The 16619-nt window shown below is 45.0% G+C and overlaps 1 protein-coding gene across 1 annotated transcript; it reads right to left on the bottom strand.

The window, feature by feature from the left end:
• Nucleotides 1-8494: 8494 nt before the first annotated feature.
• Nucleotides 8495-9556, bottom strand: LOC108028421 (fibrinogen C domain-containing protein 1). Its single transcript, XM_017100252.3, has 2 exons — nt 8783-9556; nt 8495-8722 (listed from the first exon to the last, which is right to left on the bottom strand). Exons 1-2 carry the CDS (start codon nt 9469-9471, stop codon nt 8575-8577), a joined length of 837 nt encoding a protein of 278 aa, XP_016955741.1. The 5' UTR covers nt 9472-9556; the 3' UTR covers nt 8495-8574.
• Nucleotides 9557-16619: the final 7063 nt, after the last annotated feature.

Here is a 16619-nt window from a genome sequence, read left to right as displayed (position 1 = left end):
ATCGGAGTTCAATAACTTAAGTTATGGAATCTAGAAGTGCATTTTCGGGCTCCCTTTCTGGATGCCATTGGAAATACTGAAAAATCGAACATGAAAATGGGTTAAAAATGGGACCCTCTTCAAAAGGTAATATTTTAATGTATAATACCAGAGAATTTAACCACGAATTTAACGAGGTATTGGACGTCTAAATCGGACAACAGTAAATAAAGTTATGGAAACTTGAAGTCCAGATTTTTGCTCACACTCGGAATGCCGTGGAATAGGAAAAATATATCATCCGAAAATGGCTTACATTTTTGACCCATGTTAAATAGGTTAATTTTAATTTGGGGTACTATAGATTTTATTCACAAATTCAAAGAGGTGACCAACGTATAATTCGGGATCCAATTAGTCAAGTTATGAAATCCAGAATTGCCGTGTTGGGTTTCCATTCTAGACGCCGTAGGAAAGGTGGAAAGAGGTCTTAAAAGTAAAATAATAAGATTATTTTAAATAAAATACAATTTTTAACGTCTGGTTAAAAAACAAAAAGCCAGCCAAAGTGTCTGCGCATATGAGTTCCTCCATCTGTCTGGCGCAAAGGCCCAAATTCGAGATCCGAAACGATCCGATTTAAGCCCAAAACCTCGGACACAGGCTGTCCAAACAATTGCCGGTGTCGATCTGTTTGAAAATTGTGTTCGAACAAACGTCGCATTAACGCAACATTTTCCGATTTTTTATGGCCAGGCCAACTCCCGCCTTGTCCAACAAAGCTCAGCTGCCTGTTATTCAACACGGCGGCGACAGCAGAAAACTCAAAACCCAGCGCAGGTAAGCCTTCTTGCCACAACCACCCCCCTTTTTCCTCCTCGTTTTCCGCTTTTCCCACTTGGAGTTGGTGCACAAGGAAAAATACATATTAATTGTTGACTGATCAAATAGTCATCAGTCAAACTAACCTCCTTTTGTAAAAAATTAAAGAACAATCTTTCGAAACAAACGATGACCAAATAAAAAAAAGTGGTGGGGATTTTCTTCCTATTGAAATAACACCATTATGTTACCAAATCTAGAGGTATTTTCTCGCAGTGCGTTGCCATCCAGTCCAGGCTCAATCTCGGACTCGGACTCCAACTGCAGCTCTTGTCCAGTTATGCGCCAAAAGCAGTGCAGTCTCCAGCTGTGACTTGAACTCTTTCCAAACACGCGCGCCTGCGCAGCGGTTGCCCCACCTTTCCTTGGCCCCCCTGCCGACGCCCCTGCCGCACAGTTTTCCCCCTTTTTTATGGGCATTTGAAAGCGCTTGGCGTCCAGGAATGCCGAAAGAGCCGGGCAACCGAGGCGGCTATCTCGGCAGTCGTTTAGTGTAATCAGTGGCCGGCACAGGAGGACATGGACAGCCGGCCACTGAGTGGGTTAAGGGGTACTTTGCGGAATAGATGCATCTGCGAATATGAATGCCAGTCAACACCTGAGATCGGTTCGATGAATGAACTGCACTTGGGCTCACATGCAAGCTGGGAGCTCGTTGTGTGGCAAACTAAGACCCAACAAGCATAATTATAAACTCGTAACCATATCTTGTACTTTTGATCACTAAATTGTTTTAATTTTAGCTTTTAAGATAAGAGCATTTTTGGAACAAAACACCAAAGAATTTAGAAAACATGATTTATGTATAGCCTTACTACAAGTTGTAAATCAAATACATTATCCCCTAGAAGGACAGTTCCCCAGGCAAACATAAGCTCCCATGGCAGTTTTCATTTATTTCCTGCCCAATAAAGCTATCGTAAATGGAAATCTTTGCAGGCAGGTCAGAGATCCGAAAAGTGTGCAATCTTTATCCCACATAAACACACAAAGAACATCTAATACCAGTAATCGGAGAGCTGGCCACCGAATCCTCCGCTTTATCACTGCTCCAGTTGGGCATATAAATGCTGCACAGATGGCATTCCTGGGCATCGGATGCCATTGCATTTGGCCCGGCTTAGCCTGATTGACCCTCATAAAGTCAACTGCCAACATTTAGCGATCTAAATCAGTTGAAAGCGGCCAACTGGCAACTGGCAAGCGGCAACATAGATATTACCAATGCAGGAAACTCTTTCCAGGAAACTCTTTCTTGGCTCTTTGGCTCTGATTGTGTTGTGTCCACCTTTTTTCGCTTTTTGCGCTTTTTTCCATGTTTTTCTGTTGGTTTTGGGTGCCCAATTGAACCGACCAGCAGCCGAGAGATTTATTTGCAGGCAGCGAACATGACTTGGTAGTTTTGTTTCGTGTGCATGTTGCTGTTGCTGTTGGCTCTCCTTGTCTGTGTTGCCTGCATTGCCTGTACTGCCTGTACTAGCTGTACTGCCTGTGTTTTGGCAGTTGCTAGTAGTCCTCGAAGATGAGATAGTTGCCGTCTGATTAGCTGACACAGCCACAGCCACAGCAACTCCGCAACGGCCGCAGCAACTGCAGCAGCGCAAAATCTGCAAGGCAGCAAGGCAGCAACATGGCCAAAGAGTGGGCAGCAGGCACTGTCAGGCTGCCAAGTCAAATCGTGTACACAATTGGCGCGACATGCAACATTATTCTCCTTCTGCTCCTTCGAGGCCGTCGATCCCGATCCCCCAATCCGCAGTCCCCATTCTCCGGACCACAACTCCCAGGTCCCATTCCCAATCCCCATTCCATTCCCGAAGTTGCAGCTGCAGCAGGCTGCAAACTCCAATTGAAAGTGGCGCGGGCGGCTGCTCCAGCTCTGGACAGACAATTTAGCCGGGCTAAACACTCAAAACAAATAAAAATGATTACTGCAAAGGCCTAGAAATACTTCACAAATACAAAAGGTTCGAAATCGGAGGTAAGATAAATTCTATGAACTTATAGTGAACAGAACATGGGTAGAATATAGAGTATCTTTTATAAGTATCTCGCAATAGAACATCTCAAGAAAAATGATTTTATTTATAGAATATTTTTTTTAAGTAAAATATCTCATAACAATCCTATTCTGTTTTCACCAAGGAAGAATGTTTCATACATATTTCCCTCTTTTATTTTCTAGTGGCCATTTATCCCTGTGTAACCGGCATGTCCCGATCGCTCCGATTGGTAAACGTTTTGCGGCCTTAGTTTGACTTAATTTTCACCGACCGTCCTGTTGTCGTGGTCGTGGTCCTCTGGCTCTATTGTCTGCTCAGCTTTCGCTTCGTGATTTGCGATTTTATCGCATTGAAATGAAATAATTTGAGTTCAAAATGATGAAGTTAATTGTGTTTATTAGGCTGCCAGTCACACAGAGTCAGACAATGCGAGTCTTGAGTTCGGGTCTCGGGTTTCGAGTCGACTCTCCGGCTGACTCACTTCGCCCTGCAGGCGCTTCCCTGTCCTCCGACTGTCCCTCAAAGCTGCCCAAATAGTCTCGGTTTATGCAAATTCGTGAATTTATGAGCTGTGCCCCATTAAGTCATTTTAAAAGACTCTTTTCCCAGTTGCCCCGGGAGCAACAAGAGTCGCTGAAGTGGCACCGACAACAATACGAAATTCGAAATCCAACTCCCAACTCCCAACTCCCTACTTGCAACTGGCAATCCGCAATCGGCAACTTGCGACTCCAAGTCCAATTTCCAAGTCCAGGTCGTGTGCGATATTAATCGCTTTTGCTGAAAACGTCATGTCAGTCTTGTGTCGTAACATGATTACGTGGCCTGGACCTGGGCTCCCGAGGACACGGATGTGCCGCGAACAGATGTTGCAGCTCTAGTCAAGGGAAAAGCCCCTGAGAAAGTTGAAATGATGGGGACTCAGAGGTTGAAGAGGTTCAAGCCTAAAAAGGTAGATCAGCCTTCCCGTGTAAGTATAGAAACTGCTTTTGATAGATATATCTGAATTAGAGACTACCTAATGGTGTCATTTAAATGTAAAACCTTATAAACTCTCGTGGGAAAACGACTTTATGAATGGGATATGCTTACCCAATTTCCCCTGCATATACAATCTTAATGAAATCAAAAACTCATTTTACATAAATCGGCGCAAAATGAGAAAACAAAGGCAATCATCTGGAAATAGTTGCAACATTTTAGGGGTGGCAAGGAGCGGCAGATTATCACATTTAGCCCACTGTGCAGCCTTGTCAGCTTAGCAGATTTCATCTCAGGCGTGGCAAAACCATGGGAAGAACCGGGGTTTCATTTCCGAATATTGGGATGTTGCAAGATCGTATCGGAGCACAAAATCGCTTGTCAGACGCTCCTAATGAGCAGAACGCGGCCTCGTGTCGCCTTTGTAGAGGTCACGTGTGGAACGCTTTCGCCCTCCCCTTACGTTCAGCTTTTTTTGTCGTCATCCTCGCTGTCAAGTGGTTAAGATTGGTCTCTACATGGGTGGTTCCAAAACATCAGTGGTAGCTTATACAATACATTCGGATTTATCAAAGGAATAGCTGCAGTACAATCACAAAATTGCTCTGCGCTGCATCTTTTTATTCCATTTAACCCTTACTTCAGTTGTTGAAGAACTGATTAGCTAATAATAGTCGAAAATATAAATTGCATTCTTAAAATAATTGGAATTCAGAGATACCCCTTGGTATATCCTAGTAACGTGGATTATTTTTAGCGTAGCCAACGAAAAGCCTTGCATCTGGTGTCTGGTTCTTACAAAAACATTTCAAGGTGGTTAAAGACTAAGTCTAGGACTCAACCAATTAAGTTCCTTGCATCTGGTGCCCGAAATCGGTGGTAAATGTTGGCCAAAGCCCAGTTTATATTTGTTAACCCCTGCTAGAAGGGAGTCCCCACCAACGAACCAACGAAAGTCGTTGCATCTGGTGCCAAGTACTCGAGATTCCCACAAAAACCTTTGCGAGGTGGTTAAAGCTCCGGTTATCCTGCCACCTTGGGACCCAATCATATCCTGGCCATTAAAGCCGGGCCAACGAAATTCCTTGCATCTGGTGTCCGCATAAATCGATTTCGCGGCTTTCCCAGGGAACAACCCCCGAGTTCCCCGGGCTTTGGAGCCCGGCAACCCCCGTCGAGGACCCTTTTCCCCTTCCCGGCGACACAACCTTTGGAGACTCTCCACTCTCTCCCGGTTCCGAGCTCTCTGGAAGTGCACTTTCCGGCTGCTCTCACGGCGCATGAGGTCGGCCATTTTGAATGGATTTGCATATGGGCACCGAGAGAGTGAAAATGCAACCCCCAAACAAGTGGGGCCTCTGAGTAGACATTTTCCTATTGATTTTTCCTCGTGTGGCGCCCACCCCGGGCTGCCTTCCTTCCACCCGGCCATAAATCCATGCCAAAAGACATTGCTTTTCTATACTTTGATTTTTATGCAAATGGGAAACCGAAACGAGGCAGAAATTGTCTTCGAACTGCAGTTGTCTCCCGGCTCTCGGCCACGTGCAAAGCTGCAACCGTCAAAGGAGCGCCTTGCCTTTGGCCCCGACTTCGGATTCAGATTCAGCCTTAAAGCCATATAGCCATACAGCCATACAGCCACATAGCCGCATAGCCCATAGCCTGGGCAAAAGCGAAAAAGCTGGCTGAACTCGACTCACGATCACGAAGTACACAAAAGCCAAAGCTCCTGAAATTATCATGACCCCAGCACGGCAATTGGGTCAAGCAGCGCTTGGCGACATTTGTTCGCTGACACAACACGAGCAGGAAATCGGGGGAATATATAGAGTTATTCACACACAGGGGAGGGGCTACGTGCACTTCTGACACGTGGCCCCAGGAATTCGAGGCAGCTGCTGGCTCGTTTCCGTTCCCCGTTGCGTTCGGCTCTTACCTGCGCCCAGGTCACACTCAGGAAAATATGTTTAGATTTTTTATAAGGTAAAAGGTTTATAGCTTACTTGAGAAGGAAGTTTGAACGCCCCATATCATTTAACTTCATATGACTAACACAAGCTTATTTATCACTATTCCCCTTATTAGGTACCAATACAATTTAATCAATTATGATTAAAAAGGCTTTCTGTTCCCAGCTTGTATCTTGCCTCCTAATGTTATTAAGCACACTTAAATTAAAGCATTTATTTCAGTACGATTTCAGGTGGATTTCCCTTATTTCTCGCAGTGCCCGGACTAATGAGGTCCGATCCCAGGCCTTGTTGACTCAGTGCACACAGTCCCGGCCACGTGGCCGCCTTCGTGGAAAGTGGGCGTGTGCCGGGAGCCCGATCAACCACCGTCGCCATAGAGCTCGCCATCCTGCATATCCCACTATCCTATCGCAGCCTTTTGCCTAATTGACGCACGTCCAGGTCGTGTGTCGCCTCAACTGGGCTGTTCCCCAGCAAACTTAATTGACGCATTTGTTTGATTTGAACGGTCATGGGAGAGCACGCCTCCTTGGCTTTGTCCCAGAAAGAGCGGTGCAATCAATTTGCTTGATTGGGTTAGCTCCCTGGGAGATGGGGCGCAAATTGCCCAACAAAGTGGAGGAGGAGCATCCATAATTTGCTCGCAGGCTACCGAGATTGAGGTGTCCCGGGCCTTCGGCATACCCTATACATGAGGTCACGTAGCAGCCAGCGAGTAAATTATGTTGATGGAAATTCCTCATTCTTTCTCCCAATGCGGAAAAACAAGAAATTTTTGAGCCGGAAAACTTTCCATTGGATAAGGGATTTTAAGAGCTTTACTCTATCCGTTAGATGTGCTTCTATGCAAGTACGAAATATAACCACTTCGTATCCGTAAGATATATAAATATTTTAATTGCTTGCATTAATTTTTTTATTTATTTAATGTCTTTGTTTTTAATTGAATTTTTATGGCAATTTATCATTCAAGTGTCATAAGTAGTTGACCTCTATTACTGTATAGGCCAAGCACTCAATCTTAATTGCAATATTAACATTTATATTTACATACAAAAATATAAATGGCTTATGAACGATCAATTAAAAAGATCATTAGATAGTATCCTAACAGTTTACATAAGTGGTTATTGCTCGATTAACTTTTTAAATACTTGATTCGGTGATAATTCGATTTTGTGTTAATTTGGTTGATTGAAAACTCTAAGGCAGGTCTTAAGAATGGAGTTTCAATTAAATGATCGTTTAAATACTCTAGAATGACCTGAAAATTATTACGTCTACGTTGTTTAGGCATGTTGAAGATTGCATGGATTTTCCGTGGACCCGTGCTCACACTTGTATGCAAAGGTGTTCGAGATGCATCTCATCCGTGACCGCTTTGGCAATCCTAGTTTCCTGCTTCTGCCGGTGTCGCAACCCGCGGTCCGCAGGTGTCTAATCCAACTGGCTGGCCAAGATTTGTCACCTCCATTGTGCCACGCTTAGCGCTGCCGGCGTCGGCACGAAGTTGCCCCCCATTGCCCCCAGGCCCCAGGCCCCGACCGAGTGTTATCTTTATTTTCGAATCGAATAAATCATAACTTTTGCACCTTCGGCACGACAAACGGGTTGGCACACACCCCCAACACCCCACACACACTGGGCCGAAGAGGAAGTGGACGACAAAATATATTTAAATCACAGATTTGTCACAGTAAGTGGTAAAGATACAAATTTACTTGAACGTTACAGCACTATCATAAATGACAAATAAATGATGTGTTAAAACATTTAAAGTCTGTTCGTCTAACCGAAAAATAGATATTCAATAAGGGAGCACTAGAGCAACACTTGTTCACTTACTTTTGACCATAACTCATCTTACACTTAAGTAGTGGTAAAAACTCCGTGTCCCCACCCTCCGTTAACCCAAATTAAATTTCAATTATGCGTCAACCCGTAAAAGGCCGACAAGTGGCTGACCGATTTCCGGCTGGGGCTAATTATAATTATGTAAAGAGAATGACAGACAGGCAAGGAGTGGCTATTTTTAAAGCCCAGACACCAGACATCAAGTTGTTGTCTTGTTTTGGTTTAATTGCAGCCCGATTTGTTGCGGGCCGGGCAGTCGAATGGCCCGCCAAAATGGCCAGAGCCCGGCCAAACGCGCATTCAAATCAGCCCAGCTGACACTGAAAAATACTGGACACACAGGTACAGCCCCTCGAACACAGCAGGCCGATCGGTATGGCATCGATACAAGGCACGCACAGCGGACTACACAACATCGCTGGAACATTGTTGACATCCGGAGCTGCCCCGCCGCATGACAATTAGAAAAGGTTCGGCGCAAACGCCCCCGCATTTGGGTTTTGGCTTTGGCCGCGGTCTGGGGCACCAGTTAAGACATTCACCAGTATCTCGGACAATCCTCGATTACCAATCGCCGCAGCCAATTGCCAGACTCGGCCAGTCTCGGCGGCGAATGAACCCTACCCTCGGCTCTATAACTCTATGCAAATCGGTCGATAGCGAAAATGTTTTTACCACGGCCAACTGACAAGCGGCCTACAGTGTCTCCCTAAAGCGCACTCACACGTGTACCAGGCGAGATTTCCACTGCTCCATTTTTGGTGAGTTTGAACTCATTGCAATGTAAACTATTCTGATATTAACATAAGTAATGGAAAGCAGATATTACAAATTGTATTTTGAATAAAACTTGTTATTGCTTTAGTCATGTATTTTAATGATAATATGGCTTTTGTTATTCACAAGTTTTTTTGATGATTCATAGACCGTATCTTCATTTCCGTGAAGGTTAAGGAAATGGTGTAGTAGTCGCTTCGCCAAGAGGACCAAAAGATACCATCTATGTTGGGAGTGGTTCCGTTCTTGTAGTACACTCCATTCAGCGAACTGTAGGTATAAAACGATGTGAGAACACTTTAGAGAAAAAGTTTCTAGATCTATGTTCACCTCTTAGCACAATGGTAAAACCACCAGCCTCCTAAACGAGCGGCGCAGTTTTCATCGGGATCAGTGTCATTATCCCTATCCAAAGTGGAGAACTTCATGGGAATGCTTCTGGTTAGTGAGTCCCCGGCGGTTCCTCTATACACGCCCAAAGACTTCAGGTAGAATGCTTCACTCTCGTTGCCAATTCTGAAGTCGTCGTAGAGAGCCCAGGCCGAAGAGCCATTGACATCCCCGAGATTGATCAAGAGTTGGTACTGCTGGGAACGAGTCAAGTTGTGCAGCTTCTCCAGCCCGATGAAGAACTCCCCTCGACAGTTTCCGAACCCATTCCTGAACTCACTCCAGGTGCGATTGAACAACAAGCTTCCATCATATCGTTTTTGGATGGGGATCCATTGGTCTTTGTCTGGCGCTCCTTCGATGGGACAAGTGCTCCTTAAAAGCAGATCTGTTAAATCCTTAATTTGTCTCCCCTTTTCTTCAATTTGCTTAGCTTGTCCCTTGATTAGATCATCTTTTTCACTCAGCAGTTTCTTGTTGGTATCAGCTGAATTTGTTAGCCGTTGATAATGATCGAAGATGGGTTTTACAGATCCAAGACAATGTTCCAAACAGCTGTTCTCATCGACAGAAGAGGAAGCCACGCTCAGGAAAAGCCACATGAAAATCACTGAAAATCCTGATTTCATTCTGTCGACGATGTGACATTTACTACAGTTAAAAGTGAACTGAAATGATTTTCTCTACTTGTTTAATGTTTAATCCCCCAGAGAACTGTGAGTTATCAAGTTTGTATGTAATGTTAGATAAATGAATAATACTCTTATATTTTTTTTTGTATTTCCCCTGAATCATAGTAACTCGCAGCTGCCTAACGAGCAAAAAATATAGCTTACAAAATAAATTATTATTACAAATCACAGAATTATTCATACAATTTTCATTTGTATTTAAATACGATATTCTGTTTGCTCTTGGGAACTCGGGTTGCTTATAAATGCTATTCATGGGTACCTAAAACCCCCCATTACCAATTCTTCCTGCTAATTAAAGCGTCCTCCCCTTTTAACCCAGCCCTTTGGCAATTAAGCAAATGCACTTCGGCTGTTCAAATATTGGCCCACTCGCAAGAACAACACACTTAAAATGTCCGGAAATTTGACAGTGCCGCCCACCTACACAGCCGCCCCCCGCAAACAAGCGAAAACACACGCATTTAACAAGAGCGCCAAATTAAGCCATAAATTCAGACGCCTTGGACCACCAGCCAAGTGGCAAAGTGAGCTGGCGGCCGGAGGAGCCCGGGGATCGGGGATCGGGGATCTGGGGGATCGGAGCTATGTGGCAGTGTGCAGCCGAATCCAATGCAAAAGCAGCAATGCAGGGAGCCAGGTCCAAGTTGTCTGCGGCAAACGCCTCTGCAAGTGGGCCTCTCCTTGGGATCGGGTCTCGCATAGCATCTGCAGCTGCGTGGAGTTCGCGGCTCGAGGGGTCCTCTGTAAGTCAGCCTGCCTGAGTCACCATCTCCTCCCCCATCATCGCAGCCCACTCTCTCCCGCTCGCTTGATACAAAAATTCAAATTTAATTAGTCTTCGAGTGAAGAAGTAATATTTGTACAATCTGGCGAATTTCGCAGCTGCATCATCTGCATCCAAGGAAGTGGGAGGTGAAATTGTGGAACGGGAATGAGATTGGAAGGGGAATGGAAATGAGAATGAGACTGAGAACGAGAAAGGCTATGTGAGTGGCCGATGGAATGGGGACGACTGCTCGGATGACGACTCCTTGACTGAATGCCTGGCGTTGTTGATTTGAAACTGTTGAGCAGCAAGTGGGTTGAGCACTGAAAACAAGCTGGGAGGTAGAGATACAGTCGTTATCGGGACTTTCAAGGTTTTATCCGAAATATAAATACAACAGGTTTCCAGATTAAAACACCTAGTCCCCAAATTATGTTTTATTTATGAGCTTAAATATCAAATTTGAGAATAAGTAAAGTAATGATCTGAGGTGAACCCTTGACATATCACTACTTTACCATGTTTATGTTAGTTTTCTGAATTTTTTCCAAATTAAATATATATTTTTCCCAGTGTTTAGCCGGACGATTGGCCGTTTGTCCAACTGCAACTGCACACATCTGCATTCCAGACGAGTCAACGGCAACGGCAGACACCGCCGCAGACTCAGATGCAGGCTGGAACCCATAGATGCAGATAGTACAGCTCGATCCAAAGCCAGACCCATACCCAGACCATGTGGGATTATGACGCGCCGGCACTCAAGGAGGGGCGGTGGCGATGGCAGAGCCCAAGTCAATTGCAGTTTGTCTGCGGCCGAAGTCAAATGCAGCGGATGATGAGTTCTTCTGTGCGATTTGAGCAAGTTGGTGGCATCTCCACATCTCCACATCTCCACAGCTCCGCATCTCCAGCCCCACTGGATTCTTGATTGGCTGCGAAGACGCCTCCGTCTGTCGTTGCCAGCAGTTCGCGACCCCGAACATCGCGTGTGACATTTGCTGCCCCTGCAATTGCGACTGCAACTGCATCTTGGAGGCTGCTGCTGATGCTGATGCTGCACCACATTCATTAGCAGCCACTAAATGTTCGCTCCATCATTCCCCCGCCAGCGTGTCACAGCTGCTTTCCGGGTGCTGTGCTGGCTTACACGCAGAGAAAACCTCGAGTTAATGGAGGTTTCATTATAAATTACAATAATATAAATTACAAAGAAGATATTTTCTTAATTTAACTTTATACTCCACACACTTTCGTATAATAAGATCTAAGTCCCATTTTTAAGTACCTACCAAACACTTACATCTAACACCATTCAGAACCTTGTTCCCTTTCCCCCGAGTGCAGGACTCAAGTGTCCCCAGTTGGAGTCGGATCCCATCCAAAGTTGGACTCGAGTCACAGTGGATGGCACTGTCTACAAATTGCCATTGGCGGAGTTTGTTGCAATCTTAAGTGAATTTATGTGGCAATCTGGTGGCGTCTCGGCCTACAATTTCTTGCTCACTGCCTGCCACAGTCCATGATGACTTCAATTAATCAGCTTAATGCGCTGCAAATGCTTGGGCCGAGATTGCAGGATGCGGAGGACGCAGCTCTGGGATTAATCACGGGCGATAAACAGGATTTAAACTGGGGTTCTCGACTTCCAGGAACTGCAAGCCTAATTGAAAATAATAGTGTTGGTGGCGGTCTTCAGAACTGTAAGGGAGGTAATAAAAAACCAGACAGATACAAAACTCCTGTGAATATATTTAACTTATTCGGGGATACATCAACAGCCTGCTGGATGTGGCTGCCCTAAAACCGAAAGTATCTCCGATTATGAAAGGTCATTATGGCAGATTGTGAAAGGTGTAAGGCCCCAACACCAGCTGCGGGAGTTACATGATTTTATGGACTACTCGCAGCGCGGCAGCTGGCTGAAATAATTCGCCAAATACGCAGGCCGAGAAACGAGAAGCGCACATAGTATATATTTGAAATATCGGTCGGATGGCCATATAGAGCCAGAGACAGCGCCGCCATATGCGCTTTATAAGGCGGTGGCAGGTCGGATCGGACGGACCGGACGGATCGTATCGCACGGATCGCTACGGATCGTGGCCAACTGTTCGCCCATGCTGACCGTTTTGGCGCTGCCGCTTATTTCTCCTTTTTTTGCCTTGCATTTCTGTGTTTTTTCAGTTTCTGCGGCATCTACAGACATTGACAACGCACTTGTCGTCGTTTGGGCGTGTTTTATGCACTTGTCGCGGCCCGTTGCTCTAAACAGTTGCCTCAACACGGCCAACGAGTTTGTTAAATGTCAATTTTGTGTCAAAACGCATTTTGAATGCCCGAAAATTGGCGGGGACCCGAAAATGTCGAACACAGTTTTGGAGGCCCCGAAAATCACGCTGCCAGTTTAAATTTAAAGCTCATAACACCGCGGAAAGTGTCCCCAAGAGCAGGCCCATTTCGTGGACCACGGCTGGTCATAAAATATTTGACACGCGGGTTATATCAAGAAGCCATAAACAAGGCTGAAATATAGGGCAACACTTGGTGGAAATAACACGAAATATAGAGTAAATAAAAAAATCATGGTCCTCAGGGGACTGGGGAACTTGATGCATACTCCCCTGAATATTTTACTTGCTTTAAATGGGTTGGACCATTTAAAAGAAATAATTTCTTTTTAAGAAAAGGAATATATACCTAGAAGTAGCCTCAAAGAAAAGATAGTTGAGATCTTATAAATATTTCTACAATTGGAAAATCGTGTTCATGCTATAAAAGGAAGCCAAAAGTTTATTATTTGTATTATAAAGGGGAAATCATTTATATTTTTGACCTGTGAAATAAAGGTATTCTATATTCTGTATTACATTATTAATATTTAATATTCAATGATCCCTCTAAGGTGAGTGTATAAACAATCTGCCGTCTGCCTCGAAATAGATGACAACACGCAGTTTAACCCGCTGGCATCATTAGCAGCTCGTCGGGAAGCCCCCGCCCACTGCCGCCCCTTGGAGGAGCGGAAAGAGGCGGAGTGACATGTGGGTACCATTCGGGCAACCCCGATCTTCCAGAAATAGCGTGATAATTCCGGCACGCTCATCTGCCCTCTTTCTGGGTCTTGATTTCCACTTCCGATTTAACTGGAAATGCATAAAAATCCTCCCGTTTTTTGGTTGCGGGCCATGTGTGTGGTTTTCCGCCCCAACAGCCCCCTTTTTCTGAAAATTTCCGCTGTCATGTGTGCCAAATGTGCAGCTGCAGAGGGGGAAAGATATAGAACCAATCGACTGGCTACCTTATGTCTGATTTCATAAATACGCGATATTCTCCTCGAATCGGCGGCTGGGAAAAATATGGTAACATGTAACAGATGCGCGCCATATTGCGGCTGCGGATCCCGGACTGCTTTGGACTCCGGACAGCGGACTCCGGGTAGCAGCCTATGAGTAGCCCACCATTGGCATTGTTTATGAACTGCATCCGCAGTCAATAAAACATATACATTTTGATACTTATTCGTATACAAACAGCGCCGGGCCTTTGATCAATTTCCCCCTGCCCAGGAGTGGGGTTTTCCGCTTTATTGATTGAGTAGGTGGAAAATCATTCGATTCGGAAGCTGGTAATTAAAATCCTTGCGGTGCTAATTATGACTACCTCAAATGTACTCAGGTTTAGTACTGACTTGGCATAAATTTATATTATTTTGTAAGTTTTTATTGTAGCTCCCCACATCTTGACGACTCCAGTCCCAAACCCCTGCCCTAAATCTCTGGCCATTACCACTAATAGCTTTTAAACTGCCTGTGACCCTTGGACTCCACGATCTGCATCCGATGCAAATCCCCGAGCATGCCAAATCGATCCACTGATGGGCCAAAGACGGCCAATTAAGGGCTCTCGGTACCTGAGACCCCGGTTCTCCGATCTCCGGTCCCCAAACCACGAGCCCGGCGCTTCAGGTTCAAAGAGAAAGACTCGGGATCAAAGGAACCAGCGAAGCGAACTTAACTCTTGACCACGACGAACTGAGGCAGGGCCAAGTACGATGGTCAGGGCAAAACCTTTCGAACTTTGAGTGGACTGAGAGGAAATGACCGACTTTTTAGTTCTTTATAAAGTATTGTACTTGAAAAAATAGAAAAAAATATTACTCAACTTATATCTCATAAATTACTCCGAAATAAATTATGGCTTTTACCGAAGCACACTCTTATATTCTTTGCTAACCAAATGCAGTCATATTTTCTCTCCGTGCAGCGATCCTTGGGTCGAAAAATTGCGTGAAGCGGCGCATTATGTTTATGGCTTTTGCTTGCTCCGGAATTGTGGAGGCGTTTTGGGGGTCAGGGCGGGGGCGGAGGTGGTGGCAGCTGCTTTGACCTTGCTGAAACATCAAAACCATATTATTGCCATGCCGCCGTTGTTTTTGGCCGACTGCGATCTTTAATTTTCGACTTCGCCAGCCTGTGCTCTTCGGTTTTCGCTTTTGAAAAATTGCACAAGTTAAAAACCATTTCATTGCATTTACAGGGTTTCACTTGCCTCCTCGGCGGTTGCGGTCCGCTGCCCTCCGACTTGTTGTTGCCGCTTTCAAGTTGTTGCTGCTTTGGGTTTCGGCGGCTGCATTGTGTAATTTATATGGGCCAGGCCAAAACGAAGGCGTTGGACGGGCACTCCAAAAAACGCTGGAAATTCGGTTAGACCCGAAAGTTCTAAAATATTTTATGAGATATTATCAAGTTTTGCAATATTTTTAGGACGACAATAGGTAGTCAAAGATGTTATTTAAATGATGTAGTATCCTTATTGCACATAATATATTTTAGCAAGCCATGAAGATATTAAATGTATCTAAAGTTAGGATCATAATTACATCTAATTCAAAATATAGGTGTATATAACAGGCACTTCTTTTTCTGCGAGTGTGCTGCACTGGCCACTTCTGCGGACGACTACGTGACCTCCAATTTGGGATCAGTTTCATGTGCGTTAAAGTGCACATGTCGAGCCCGAGCCCCTCCCGCGGCGCGGTGTGGTCCGCCTTTGATGTAGCAAGTATTACCGCCTTCTGCAGTGGGACACCCGAGCCGAGGAGGCAAACACAGCCAGCCAAGGCGATCCGAGCCGAAACGAGCCAAAGCACACGAGCACAGTGCCGCCCAAAAGTTTATTCATATGCTAATTTCGCTTAGCGTTAAGACACAAAAATATGGACAGTCCGCCGCACTTGTCGCTTTTCCTTCGACTTGCGGCTTTTGCAGAGGGGTTTCTGGGGGAGGGTGGGTGCTATATAGTCGGGGGTTACGACAAATATCCAATTAAAATTGTTCAGCGCTGCGACAAATATTGACTTGCGGCTTTTCGGCTCTTTCATGTGGATGGCACTCCCTCCGACTTAAAAGAGGACAAGTTGGAGTGGGGCTTCGGTTGATCACTTTCATATGGAAATCGAACGGCAGTCCGCCAACTGGTGCCACCGTCCAGGGATTAAGATCCATAAATCTTCTAGGTGGTGTGGAAATAACACTTTAAATTAGTGAACGAGTTAAAGAAATATATGATAAAGTTTATGACACTCCAAAGCTATTTCTATTTAGTTACAGTCAATTTTTACATTTTTTAAATTTGATAATAGAAAACATAGCTTTTATTAGTATTATTTAATGAACTAATTGTTTATCCAATAAAGCTATTCTTTTTCAATCTATTTATTACATGGCTTTGGATTTTAGCTTCCTGCGGGCAATTCACGCAACGTTAACGATACACGGCCCAAACAACCTCGATTTGCCATTGGTTTTTTCCCCTTTTCATACTTTTCTAACAATACAGAAAACGAAGCTGAAAATGTTGTACGGGCGTACAACTCTTTCAACCGCCGCTCGGAGGTCCACTAATTAAGTGTGGAATGTTACAGCAATCAGCCCGGTCCACCCGGGCAGCGGGGCTGCGTTGGCCCCACCGTGGCCCCTCCAAGTCACTCGAGGTGGCCACAAATGGTCATTGAATGTGAGGGTCTTAATGAGGCCCGGCCGAAGAGGAAAAACAAGAGCTGGCCGAGCTATCAACGCTCGTGTGCGTGGACCCTGGACCACGTTGCGGGTGCGTAGATCCAAAAAAGTGGTACAGGCAAGCGTGCCTAACGTCAACAGGGAAATAATAGGGCCCTTGCCTTAGATAGGTTTTGCCAAGTAACTTACTATTGTAGGTATGCGATGATATTGTACTTTTAGGATCCATTTCTTCTATATTTCTGGTATAATTTGTTGATATTCTACACTCTCCCTATCCTAGATACTTGTTAGAT

The sequence above is a fragment of the Drosophila biarmipes genome, chromosome 3L (genome assembly GCF_025231255.1).
Source record: "Drosophila biarmipes strain raj3 chromosome 3L, RU_DBia_V1.1, whole genome shotgun sequence".
Taxonomy (NCBI): Eukaryota; Metazoa; Arthropoda; class Insecta; order Diptera; family Drosophilidae; genus Drosophila; species Drosophila biarmipes.
Note: the sequence above shows the minus strand (reverse complement) of the source record. Positions and strands in the feature narration are given on the sequence as shown.